The 13,435-nt window shown below is 37.6% G+C and overlaps 1 protein-coding gene across 4 annotated transcripts in view; it reads right to left on the bottom strand.

Moving 5' to 3' along the window:
• The window catches only part of DCAF6 (DDB1 and CUL4 associated factor 6), a 162,523-nt gene that overhangs the window by 11,682 nt on the left and 137,406 nt on the right, over positions 1-13,435 (bottom strand). For 3 of the 4 annotated variants that reach the window (XM_067546273.1, XM_067546271.1, XM_067546274.1), the window contains 2 exons: positions 9,813-9,854; positions 1,086-1,224 (listed from right to left, as the gene is read on the bottom strand). In XM_067546273.1, the coding sequence (XP_067402374.1) occupies positions 1,086-1,224; positions 9,813-9,854 (181 nt within the window). The remainder of the gene's footprint in view (positions 1-1,085; positions 1,225-9,812; positions 9,855-13,435) is intronic. The other variant, XM_067546272.1, reaches the window with a different exon arrangement.

Raw genomic sequence — 13,435 nt, forward strand, 5'->3', positions numbered from 1 at the left:
TACAGATTCTGGAGTTGATGATCTGCTCTTCTTAGATGAGGACTGCTCTATGGATCATCAGACCCTCTCCCAGAGTCCTTGTCTCTAGCTGACTCTAGCTGACTTCGGTATCATCAATCTTGCCGAACAGGGTACTGAATCTTTGGAGAGCTTGTCTCTCCCATTTGGCACCGGTAATAGACAGCAAGGTGCCATAAACATCTCTGGTGGGGCACGCCATACCAAAGTTGCAGTCCTCAGAGTCCGTTCTGAACACGATGGCTCCGATGGTGGGTGAAGTGCCACCTCCATCAGGAGACGTTTGAACCTGGCTGCTCTATTCTCTTTATAGTGAGGCTTAAATCCCTTGCAGATGTGACACTTGTCACTAATGTAGGATTTCTCCAAATATTATAGGCAGCTGGGGTGTGGGTTGCTGACCAGCATTGCCTTGCTACACAACCATCAAGACTTAAGCCCTGGAGAACAAGGCATGGCTCCTGTATAGGAATTTAGTCAAAACAGACCTAAAAACTGAAAATGAATACTAACATTATCTATATTACACTTTACCTAACTTATTATTACTAAGAAAAAGAAGGCTATATATAAGGAGTGAAGGAAGAACTTGCTACAGCACGACTTAAAGTGCTTCAACAGCCATGATTAGCGGTAAGAATGAACTGAAAGGGGCTGGACATGGTTCCACCATCTTAAATCTGCATACAGTAGCGTGTGACAGCAGAGGGTGCTTAAGCCGCCACACCAGGTACTGCTGACTAAAAAAAGATCTCCAACAATTGTGTATAAGGTGTGCACACACCTACACTGGAATAGACGTGCAATCACCCAAAGAAGAACCCTAGGAACCTGACTCACTTTCATGCAAACTTAGACTACAAACACATTATGGAGTGGCCCATGAGAAATGTACATAATAACTTCTCTAAAGTGCTGAATTATCTGGTTACAGTTCTAATGTACAACTAAAAGTATCTTGAATGTATTATACAATCCCTTTGTAGCAAGCACATCAATGTAACAACTACATTATTTCAGTCTAAAATATCAACTCTGAGGCTGAAAACAAAACAATATTTCTGTACCATTGTCCTGGAGTTCCGATGACCCTTATAAACCATCTTTATTAAAGGTCGTCTAATATTCAGGGTTTCCAATTCTTCCATCTCTTTCCTTTCTTTTCTTCTTCTGAAGAGTTCCTGAATGCGAGCAACAGCAGATCGTCTAGGAATTACATACAAAGAAAACACCACTGAAAAACCATCATACAGTGACATGGTCTGCACAGACAGACCTTTTTGAAATAGTGTACTGGGGCTACTACAAAGCATTACCAAATAGCTTAATCAGCCTACTCAAACTCAACCCTCCTCCCTGAATTTGGCACAGATACCAACTCTAATACAATTGTTTGAAGTTACAGATTGTAAATTTCTCCGTATTGGTTTAGAATGGGAAGAACATGCAACACAGTGAAATGTCAAGAGTCATGTTATTTTCTTCATTCTCTTTAAAACATACAAACTCTAGAGGCAGGCAAAATTAATATGTAACTTTACTTTGCAACATAATATTTTCCAAATCCTGTGGAACTTCTCCCATGCCCTGTGCTAGCAAAGGTGTTAGAGACTTAATATATAATATATATTTCTAATATAAAGGTTAACCATTATCAAAGACCTAGATTAACCTTTAATTTTTTTTCTTTCACCTTTATTACATTTTAATAGACCCTAATTTCTCATTATTACCTACTTTAGGGTGAAGACCCTTGTCTGACATAGTTTCTTGTCGATGTTTTTGCTATGACGAGACTGAGCAATAGGAAATTTTTAATAGTACTGATTGGGAAAGAGAGAGAGAGAAAAGCTAGTTTTGAGGGCTTGAAAATAACAATTGTGGTGGGAAGCTACTCCCAATGCAGCAGCAGACTAATAGGAAAAGGCTTCCTGAAGTGACAGGCGATAAAGCAGCTAAGTAGCTTCTGGACTCCAGCAAGCTATAGCTTTGGTAATAGCTATAGATACTCTGAGTGACTGAGCTCTTCCAATTTGGTTCATTTCCCTGGCCCCACCTTTGCAGCTTCCCATTAGCTCCAGCTATGGCCACTTTTACCTCCTGTGATTTGCTCACAGCACTTTCTCCTCCATATGGCTGCTACCATCCTGCTCAATGTCCTGAATGGAACCAGTGGGATACTCAATTGGAACAGCAGTCACTGTAGGGAGTGGGTGGAGGTGGTGATGGAATGTAATGGATGAAATTAGCCATGGCAGGAATTTGTGGTAGGCTGCAGGGCCACAGGGAAAGAAAACTGAGCCAACACTGAATTCTTTCCAACCTCAACACCAGGCACACTGCCTCCTCCAGACTAGTAACCTCCAGCAGGCCAGAAGTGGTCATATTTTACCTCTTCAGATTGTTCTACAACATGGGTCTGTAGCAGGAAGTATCTGTCCCACCTCTAGAGCTACTTCCATACCCCATAACTAGAGCCAGCTCCTCACTGCCTCTCCCAATTAGTCATCACCTCTCCCAGTTTGGTCTATAGATTTCATTTTCAGTTTTGTCATAGAAGAAAGATGGAAAGAAAACTTTACTGGAGGAAGTATCTGATCCAAAAGCTGAAAGTAAAGATAGGAAATAAGTGACCATAAGCAAAAATTTAATCTACTATAAGAAGTTCACAGGTTAGACAGGTCTTTTATTGTAAAAAAATTAAAGAAACATTTTAACACACATTTGATAGAAGTTAGAGATGCAAAAGAATTGTTGGGGTCATACAGTCTATCTAACAATGGACTATTCCTGATGAAACATTTCCTAGTGATTTGTCCACTGTAGTTTTTTCACTTTCTTTGGGAGACTTTTCTGATGTACAATATATTCTGCTATTGGGTGATTTTCTCTGCAAGCCGAGTTAAGTCTTCCCTTTTATAGTTGTATCCCATTAATTCTTATTACCTGCCCCTCCCCCGTGTACCACACTAAATAATTCTATCCACTCTTCAGTGTTTATGCCCTTCAAATATTTGTTGACATATGACCTTACTCTTAAATTTACTGAATATTAGCATTACTCCCAAGAAAGTAACAACCTGCTCATTTGTCAACTTCTGTACAGAAAGGGAAACTATGGAGAGTTAGGTATTGTACACTATGCAAAATATTTTTGAAACCTTAATTATAGCTGGGGCTATGCACTCCAGCTATATTTCTATACAAATATACACAGGTTTGTGTGATTTGTGTACATATGAAAGATCAGCTTTGCTTTCACAGAGGAACAAACAAGAAAAGCATAGAACACCAGATTGCCCTCTATTCTACCACCAACCATGCAAAAAGCAATTTAGCTTTGAAAGGAGATCTATTTAATACATTAGGGTTTTTGTTTTCAAGTGTATCCTGCTATCCTTTCAACTGCCACTTACTGGGACTTCTATCTGTTCCAGGAGGTGCTTGGACATCTCTGTTCTTATATCATTAACTTTTTTTAAAAATCACTGGGTAGGGAAATGGCTGATTAGTTAAAAGGTTATTTATTACTATAGATGTGCTCAATCTGGGTTACCCCAAGTAAGAAAATCCAGTACTTCCGGAAGTATAAAAACTTGCTGAGTACAACTAACAAAGTCCTGCTAGTCTTCTTATGGCTCTTGGACACAGATTGCCACAGATGCAAGAACTGTATTTTCATCTTGGCACACCCAGGATGCTAAACTTACTCCTCTCAAATGAGAACCTAGCCACCGTGATACACATTTTGTCAACTCTAGACTGGATTACATTCTGATTCACTCCAACTAGGGCTGGATGCAGACTTTACAAAAAGAGCAAAGACTGTATAGCACTCGGCACTGTCTCTCTTTTGAAAGAAAAGCAGATATCAAGATAGATAGATAGATATAGATATATAAAATCACACTGATGCTTTCCAAACACGACTGCCTCCCAATTAACTTCAGCGGTGAATCCAAAGCACTGGTTCTAAGTGAATAGGTACTAATGTACTGTAATTTAGCCATCTCTGAGATGGGGACACCTGAAGAGTAAGGCTAATACAATTACACTTCACAGGGAGGTTCTGGCTACCAGGCTTTGGGAACAAAGTATTCTTGATGGTGAGACCCTGGCTACAGAACTACTTAACAGACAAGAACAGACTGAGCCCTAGCTTAATGATGTTTTAGATGAATGTGCAGAACACATCTTTTAGATAGAGCTGCAATTCTGGGGGAAGACTATGTACAGATTTTCGATTTGAATTAAAAAGTTACACATCTCTGCACTGGAAGTACAAAAAAAGCAACATATTTTCATTCTGGGCTTTTGTGCATTTTAAGTTTCAGATACAATGGTGATAGGAATTATATTAAAATATAAATGTTAGCTAGAAAGTTGATAATTTGGTGTAGGCCCACACATACACTAAACCAGAAGATAAAATAAGATGCTGTGTAATTTTTTAATGTTCCAAATTTTGATCTTTGCTAAGTTTGAATTTTTTTCTTTTTTAAGAGCAGGATTGTCCTACAGTCCCCAGGAATTAAAGATTATGTGATGAAACATACAGGAATACATCCAACAAAAATTCATCACATAAAGTAATCTGTGGTACATACAGTGGGGTCCAGCACTTTTCTAGTGACCTCATCAGTTACTGACAAATATACATTATTTATTTGTATTTTAGAAGCAAATTTCTAGCCATTATGATTGTGAAGAAAATCTGAATGTAACCCTAAGTAATGCTGCCTTACTAAAATTGCAGATAATAACAATACCTTGAAAAGGTTTTGTTCACAATACAGAAAGTTATGTTGCAGAATGCTATTACATCATGATTTGGTCCTGTAGCCTGGAGGGAAACTGAACTGAGTTTTGACTGCACCTACACTGTGCTAAACCCTTGATTTTAGGATGATTCAGGGACACAGTTTTGTCTCAGCTACATTACAAAATCAAAACCAGTGTTATATTCATCTTGAGTGCTACCGTGGTATAATATCATCCCCTAATAAAGTAGGTTTGTGTTGTGTATATGGGACTGGACCCAAGAAGGTGTGTAATGCCTTAGTCATTTCAACAGTGTGTTAAATTTTCATTGGATTTCAAAGGTAAGTATCATCGTTATGTGTTTCATTTCTGATCATTTTAGCAGAAATATCCAAGTAGTCTTGCATAGGGATAGCACTTTTTTCCTACACTGTGACTAGCAGAGCCAAATTTGAATCTTTAAAACAAATGGTTAGAAAGGAAAATTTTTCCTAGTTGTGTTATTCAAAAACAGCTGATTAGATTTTCTACAAAGTTCCCAAAAAATTCACCTTTAGGCGAAGAGTTGGAAGCAGAAATTTAAACCCTAAAAGTAATTTTTTTTTAACGAAAGTTAGGAATTGTAACTGAAAAGAAGGGTTTGAATGGTGTAGCCATCACACCTTTTGCTCAAGTTGCTCCTGTCACAAACAAAAATCTGTATGTCTAGAAAGCAAGTGAATAATTTTGTAGGTAAAATGCTATCAAGGTGAAACAAAATGTTCATTATGTAACTGAAAATAGCAACAAATAAGACACATGGATACTGAACTGGTTATCCCTCTGTATAATAATGGATTAAGACAACAGAAGATGCATCCTGATTTTAAGGATTTGCAATCATGCACTTTTAATGACATCACACACAAGCCAAAATAATCAAAAGGAATTGACTGCACATCAACCAACTCATGGAATATAATTACATGAAAGACTCAACACTTGGAGTACTTGCACATAAAAAAAGCTTAAATTTGAAAACTGAATATTTATGAAGATAAGGAAAAAAGGTTTAGTGGGTTAAAAAAGTGAGGGGAGTCAAGAGACCTGGGTGTTGTTATTTCTGATAATGTTTTGCTGCAACTAAGTTGCTGCATCTGGGGGGTAATGATACTAATCTATTTCACAGGGACATTTTGCAGTTTCTTTTATTAAGTGTTTTAAATTCCTTGAATTGAAGATGCTAGTCAAGTTCAAAATATTACCACCCTTGACTTTATACTGAAGTACAATAATTGAAATACACAGCTTTTTCTTTTTGTATTGCCAACCAACATGCATACAAATGTTGTATTAATCGCAAAAGAACTCGTGGCCCAAACCTCATCAAGTGTATGTACTCGAAAGCACTCGTTCTACACCACCCTCCAGCTGAAAATATTAGCAAAAGTGATTGTATCATGCTGTCCTTGCCAACTCCCAAAATATGGGTTTAACTATTTTAATTGGGCCTAAGAATGAATGACCTGTCTAGATATTTATCACTGTAATATCAAAGCACTAGGATTTTTCCATTAAATGTAAGTCTGAAAAAAAAAAATTGAACTCAAGAGCATGATACAGTTTATCCACAGTCAAGCCTAACATCTGACCCAGAAAAAAATCTACAGCCACTCCAAAAAAAATCAGCTGTGGAGGAAGAAAAACTGCAAACTTAAATAAAAGCGCTATTAATGAGAGCATTTGATCCATAGAACTTTCATTTTGTATGTACAAAAAAGATAGATTTCAGATGAAGTCTCTCAATTAAGAAGGTTTTCATCCAGAAAATTCTGTTTATGTACCTAAAATGATTTTTGCATAATTGGGTATCCAATATATTTGGTCCAGTGTAATATTTTACATACTGCTCCTTAAAAGTTCTTTTGGGCACAGATCCGAGTTCAGCTGTCAATTCTGATCATGTTACTGAGGAGTTTTGGTTATCTATACTGGCATAAATCTCAAAATAGATGTGTTTATTATTAAAGGATGCAGTAATGATTACTGGACATGCTTTAAAAGAAGGAAAACAGATCATAACTGTGTCCATCAAACACAAACTCAATTTAAAAGAATCAATAGATTATGCACAGGAATGCTGCTGCTGTATATGACATACATTGATTCCACTGACATAGTTACTTCACTAACATTGTAAAAGGAAGTACACTTTACAGAGCTCTTTCCTACAATACTAGTGAAATTCTCAACTCTTACCCTACTGAGCTTTATCTATCTTGAGAGAATCTAAACTGAGCACCAAAAATTATCTTCTTTTTTCCTTTCTAAGAAGAGAACCTGTCTCCTCTTCCTCTTCTCTTTTGAATTAAACCCTTTCTTCTTCCCTATAACACTCTCCTACCGCCCCAAGCTGCAGCATAATTGCACTGCTTTCCCAGGAATCTGTGTGGAGCCTCAGGCTTTCCTACCCACCAACTCTCAAGTGGTTTCTCTGCTTCCAGCTCAAAGACAATCCTTCCATGGCCCAACTCTTAGCAGCAATATCTACTATGTGCACCTTCCTGATTCCTGGCCTGATGGAGAGGAGAATACCTGGCAGCAGGGGATAAGAGAGAATAAGTGACATGCTAGCATGGAACATCCTACCAAGAGTTCTAACTTGTTTGCCAGAAATCATATTGTTTCAATCAGGAATTTTAGCCAAACCTTTCAGCAGTAAGACTGTCATCCTCATCACCAGAGCTTGATCTAACTCAGGAAATGGCTAATAGTTAAAGCACAGAACATGTTAAAATTGGCCCATTTTCTAAGAATTAAGCACCCTCATCATACATCAGTTGTTTTCTGTACCCCATTTCCAGCTTACAGAATGTGTTTGTACAATATAATATACCTTCCTTCTCAACTCTATCACACCCAGCTAGAAGTATTTAATCATTCCTTGGACAATTAGAGAGAGCCCTGTCTTCATGGGTGGAGGTAGGCTCCATGAATTTCATGATTCTGTAGCTGTGGAATTTGCATCAGAATTTTGTACCAAAATCTAAGTTTTGATTTTTAAAAATGTTTTCTATGTTTCAAATAGTTTTTAAAAGATCCTCTATGTTTGTGAAGAAACCTTCCAATTATGAATTTTCCAATGAAGTGATGCATTCCTAAGTGTTAAGACAGCTCTAATATGTGGAACTGCCCCAATCATTTCAAACGGATGTTAACTCTGAGTCGTAACATGTTAAGGCATGGTCTGTACTACAGAGTTACATCAACCTAACTCAGTAAGCGTCTACACTACAATGTTGCTTCCGCCGATGTAAGTTGCCCACTACACTGACCTAATACCTCCATCTCCATGAGAGATGTAGCATTTAGGTCGATGTAGTTAGGCTGACACAGTGTCAGTATAGACACTGTGTTGCTTCCATCAGACTGATCCAGCTGTCAGCCCTGGGTGGCAGGGCTCAGGATGTCAGTGTCCCACATTGACAGTTAAATAGGCGCAAGCGCTCCTGGTGAGGACGCGCACAGTACACCGCTGACAAAAGGAGTGTAGTATGGACATGCAAAACTGACTTAATTACTGCGGTGGCTGTAGTATGTTGACGTAATATAAGCTGACTTAATTTTGTAGTGTAGACTTGCCCCAAGTGTCAACATTAACTATTTCACTGCTGATCATTTCAGCAGAAACATCCAGCTGATATGGTTATCTTTCAATCCCACACCAATCACTTCCCTTGCCTTCCCTGGCACCCTATCTCCTACTCAGCTGCAAAAATTTCAGCTTCTCTCGACCATTGTGGCAATATAAAAATCTACAGCACAATTAAGATGAAATTTTAGGAAGACAATATATCAGTCAACTAAGCAGATACTATAAAAATTCTACACTGATTGCATTATTCATTTTCATATTTAATTCTATATATTTATCTCAAGCTGACACAGAACTTGCAGTCTGCAACACTGCAGTGTTACAGAACTTTAAGAACAGTAGGTTATACCATGGAATTTGGATCCATCCTTCCACAGAGTACAAAAGCCCTTGCATACAGACCTTTAGCCAACTGCATGAGAATAGTCACTAAAACTCAAATATGAAGACAAAGAAAAGACAGGGACAAGCTATTTTCCTTTAGATACTCATATTTTTGGACCCACTTACACATTGTGTGTGACTGTATTCAGGGGCCTTAATATAAGAAATGCAGATATCCTTTCTAGGGCAGTCATATAAATTAAGCTCTTCAGATGTGTATCCTGTGACTGGTCATTCATGAAACTACACGTATTTTGTCATTTTCAAGTAATTCTTTCCATTTGTTAACATAATCTCCATCTACAATATTTGGCACTAACTCATAAAATTGCTTATCCCCCTGAAAGCCGCCTATTGCCAAACTTAGCTGTCAAAATCCTTAAGTCTTCCTATAATTAACACACGGAGTTTTTCACTAAGAAAGACAAGAGTATTCCATCTCAAGTACTTTTACATATTTTAACTTTATGAGGTAGAGAAACATGCCACAAAATCCAGTGTCTCCCTTCCTAAATCTGCACTATCAAATCTGGTTATAAAAATTACATGACCCATCCAAAAATTAAAACAGGCCTTTGAATATTGTATTCCTAAGTAGTGTTAATTAATCTTGCTCCAGAACCAAGTGTTCTCTGATACAAAACAAACGAAATCAATGGTGGCACATGCAAAAATAAAACACATGCCAAAGCTGGTAACGTTAAAAAAAAATTATTTGCTCTACATGAATACGCACTTTCTACATTCTGTTTATTTTTATGGCACACACTAAAGAGATTAATGTGACGTTAAATTTGTACACAGCAATTTCTTCTCACTCTGTTTCCATGCAATGCATGCAGTTAAATATAACTCATCAAGCAATCTGCTCTGTAATTTCCAGCATCCAAAACCTGGCAAATCTAAAAGTGGTAACGGCTAACAGAAAAGCTGGTTAGATGTGGAAAACAAGGACCTGGTAAATCCATCATTAAGAAGGAAGGAAAAGAGGGGAGGGAGGAAGATACTGAATTACCTCATTATTCTATCACCTATTGCTGTTCCTCTGATATTAAATCTAGTGAAGGGAACAATAGTTAAAGTTATTCAAAAATACTGTGTACCAAGTTTTTAAATATTAGTATCTATAGCAGAATGTGTTCCAATTATTCCAAAGATTCTACATCTTCCATATGGGTTAATACATGAAAATATTTTCATTTCAACCACCTCTCTCCCTCCCCACAGTTTCTGCATATTTTTATTAGTACACAAAGTAGGTTTTATAAAATACAGTAATTGTCAATTGAATTGTAGCAGGCAAAGCAGCAAGTTGCATAAGCATTTCTATTTTAAATTCTCTATTTCGAGTCCTTTATAACTTCAAATTTTCCACAAACTGGACTGATTTTCCAGGCTTAGTCTCTGCTCAAAGGTGAGTTTCTATCACAAAGTTTGAACCAAACCAATTCAGCCATCTGAGTACGGAAACAGCCCTCACTCAGAAGTGCCCTTGACTATTCAGGTGAAAACTGATTTTGATCTGAATTATGACCAGTCAAAAATCACTCTGTGTGCACTTGCGGTACACTTGGTATAGCATTTTCTTCCTAAACCCATGGAGTTCACAGGTAAGGAAGGCCACGCTGTCTGTGCATACATGGCTAACTTTGCTGTGCTTTGAGAAGTCTGTGCACATCTTTTAAGTTAAAAGATACTTAGTTCCTCAGGAGCACAGGAGATAATTCCCCTCTGCAGACCTTTTAGGGTAAATGACAATGTCCCAGCAGTATCTAGCCAAATAGTTTTACAAGATGAAATTTACTTTCATCCTTATTCTTTAAATATATCCTATGAAATTCAATCATGTAATCGTTGATGGCTGTGTTAAAAATGCCATATTAGATTAGCTAACTAGACCAACCACTATAAAAGAGATTTCAAGAGCCAAGCATTTCACTTCTTTTAGTCAGTATAGTCTTCACCATTTCCTAAGGTAATGTTATACTATAGTAGCAGAGAAGCCATAGGAAAAGTATGAGATGGCCATTCCACCCTAAGTCTCCCATTTTCAGTTATTCATTCTCAAAGAAATGTCCTTCTGGGTGATAATGGCTCATGGTTGGTCTCAGCCTCAAATGTAACAACTCTGGAGAGTTTGGGCAGCTTCACAATTATGTAAACCTACAAAAATACTTGTTTTGGACTTTACAACCACTGCTGTGGGCTTTTCCTATGTTCAAATAACTCAAAGAGCTTTTTGAAAGATATATTCTACTGCATTCAAGATAAACAGAGGAATAGTAACATGGGAATCAATATAAGGAATGCTATGTCAGATAAGTAAAATGACAAAGCAATTAAATTCTGAAAAAAAAATCCTTTTTCTATTTAACATCTATTTAATCTTCACTATAAATCTAAATACTAAACCACACTAACACTTGGAAACAGATTGGCTGCTACGTTAGACTCCAAACTACTTAAGTTATGTTCACTACATGATAAATCCGAGTTAATTGACTTGAAGACCTGGATGTTTATATATATTTTTATAGAAGCTCTCTTTGGTGCTGTTTTAGGAATAATAAAGTAGGTTCAGATTTCATATTTCCTTATCTGTAGCATAGCTCCATTGGTACAGTTAAATTTAAGATAAGTTTTTTGCCTGCAGACAGTGTGTTCTGTATTCCTTAAGTCAAGCACTAGAGAGAGTTGGTCCTGTGGACAGATTCCCAGTACACATTATAGAGGGTTAAATAGAGCTAATTCCCAGTTTGGAACACATTAAAAGTTGGATTAGGCATCCAAATAAGTGCATGTAATGGCAGATCCCGCAACAACATATGAATGAGGCACATAATCACATTTAGAACATCTTAAGTGTAGATCTAGATTCATTCTGTTCAAAATTAAAAGGAAATAGTAAAAAGTTCATGCAGCATGAAGTACCATATTTGCTTTTTAAGTGCTGCAAACAGGTTTCAAAGGGGTATTCAAGTGCTTCTGCCACTGATGATCCTTAGGAGGAACTGTAAGATCTTGACACCAGAGTACAGAATTTGGGGTACACCTTTTCCAGCATTCCTCAACAGAAACGTTGTACATAAGAGACAGAAGCTGATTTGGGATATATTACTATTTGAATTTTTCTTCTGCATCATTCATTGCCAACTCTGGAGTCTATCCAATGTCTAGGAAGTGTCCAACTTGTAGGTACATATAGAAATCCAGAGATTAAACTTTATTCTAAGCAGTTCAAAGTTCATAATATTATGCCCTGGAAAAGGTCTCCAGTAATCAACAGGATTTTAGCATCCCATCTTTGAAAGTTAGTGTCTTTTCCTAGAAGAAAACATACCAGAAATTCCCAGGAAGGTCAATGGGAATATTGTAACTTTGTCAAGGTATCTGATTATCTTTTTCTGTATTTGCAGAGGTGCCCCCTAGTATAGCATGTTGTCTGATCTCCTGAGGGAGCCAAATGGCTTTACTATAAATCAGAGTAAAAGAATAAAAGGTGAGCAATGTACTGCATCAGTGCTTTGTCATGTGGGGATTTTTCTCTGCAGCCCGAACATATTGAATTACAGCTGCCCAGGAAAAGAATTTCCAACTGGGGAAGTAAACATGTCCTTTTGTTTTCGGTCTCTGGACTCACAACACGTTAATTTGTGGTCTTTTCCCACACGATATTAAATTGCTCCATACTGCATCAAGGTCTGTTTCTTTAAATATCAAATAGGTAACAACACTGGAATGAATTTTAAGAAGTACAATGCTCAGTGAAGCATGCTAATTTATCAAGCTGACTTGGCCAAACAGATAATGGTAATGTAAATTACCTTTAAGTGTACCTCTAAACAGGAGCTGGGAGGTGTTATTCCCAGCTCAGGCAAACATATATGTGTTAGCTCTACTTGATCTAGCATGCTAAAAATTGCAGTGTGACCATAGTGGCAGAGACAGTGTCTCAGGCTAGCATCCTGAGTACAAACCTGCCTGACCCCTTGGGTTTGTACTTGAGCGGCCAGCCCAAACATCTATGACCACACTGCTATTTTTAGATGCTAGCTCGAGCAGATCTAGTGCAAGTATGCTACCCAAGTGAGAATTACAGCTCCCAGCTGCTGTGTAGATGCACCCATAATGTCGTCATGTAAGACATACAGAAGTAGTTCTACATTTAGTATAATGTTTTGTTGAATAATATGGAAAATTAAAAAGAATCGTGAAGGACAGGTGCACACAAGCATTTCCTCTGACTTGGTCATATTTACATGAAAGCTCTACATGATAACACTGAAGGCTTTTACAGGCTAGTCTACTCTAGAAAAACTCTACACTGGTGCAGCTTCACCGCTGTAGTGCATTTGGTGAAGATGCTCTATACCAATGGGAGAGAGCTCTGCTGCTGGCATAATAAATCCACCTCCACGAGAGAACCTCTCCTAGCAACATAGCACTATCCACACCAGCACTTAGGTCAGTGTAACTTATGTCTGTCAGGGGTGTGAATAAGCTACACACCCCGAGCGACGTAAGTTATATTAAAGTAAGTGGTAGTGTAGACCGATGCCTAAAAGGCATTAAATGAAGGCTTATGTTTCATTCTGATAAGGCAGAATGCCATTACCAAAGACAAACATTTTATGTTTT

The sequence above is a fragment of the Emydura macquarii genome, unplaced genomic scaffold (assembly GCF_026122565.2).
Source record: "Emydura macquarii macquarii isolate MOO-44397 ecotype Brisbane River unplaced genomic scaffold, CSIRO-AGI_Emac_v2 contig_1119, whole genome shotgun sequence".
Taxonomy (NCBI): Eukaryota; Metazoa; Chordata; order Testudines; family Chelidae; genus Emydura; species Emydura macquarii.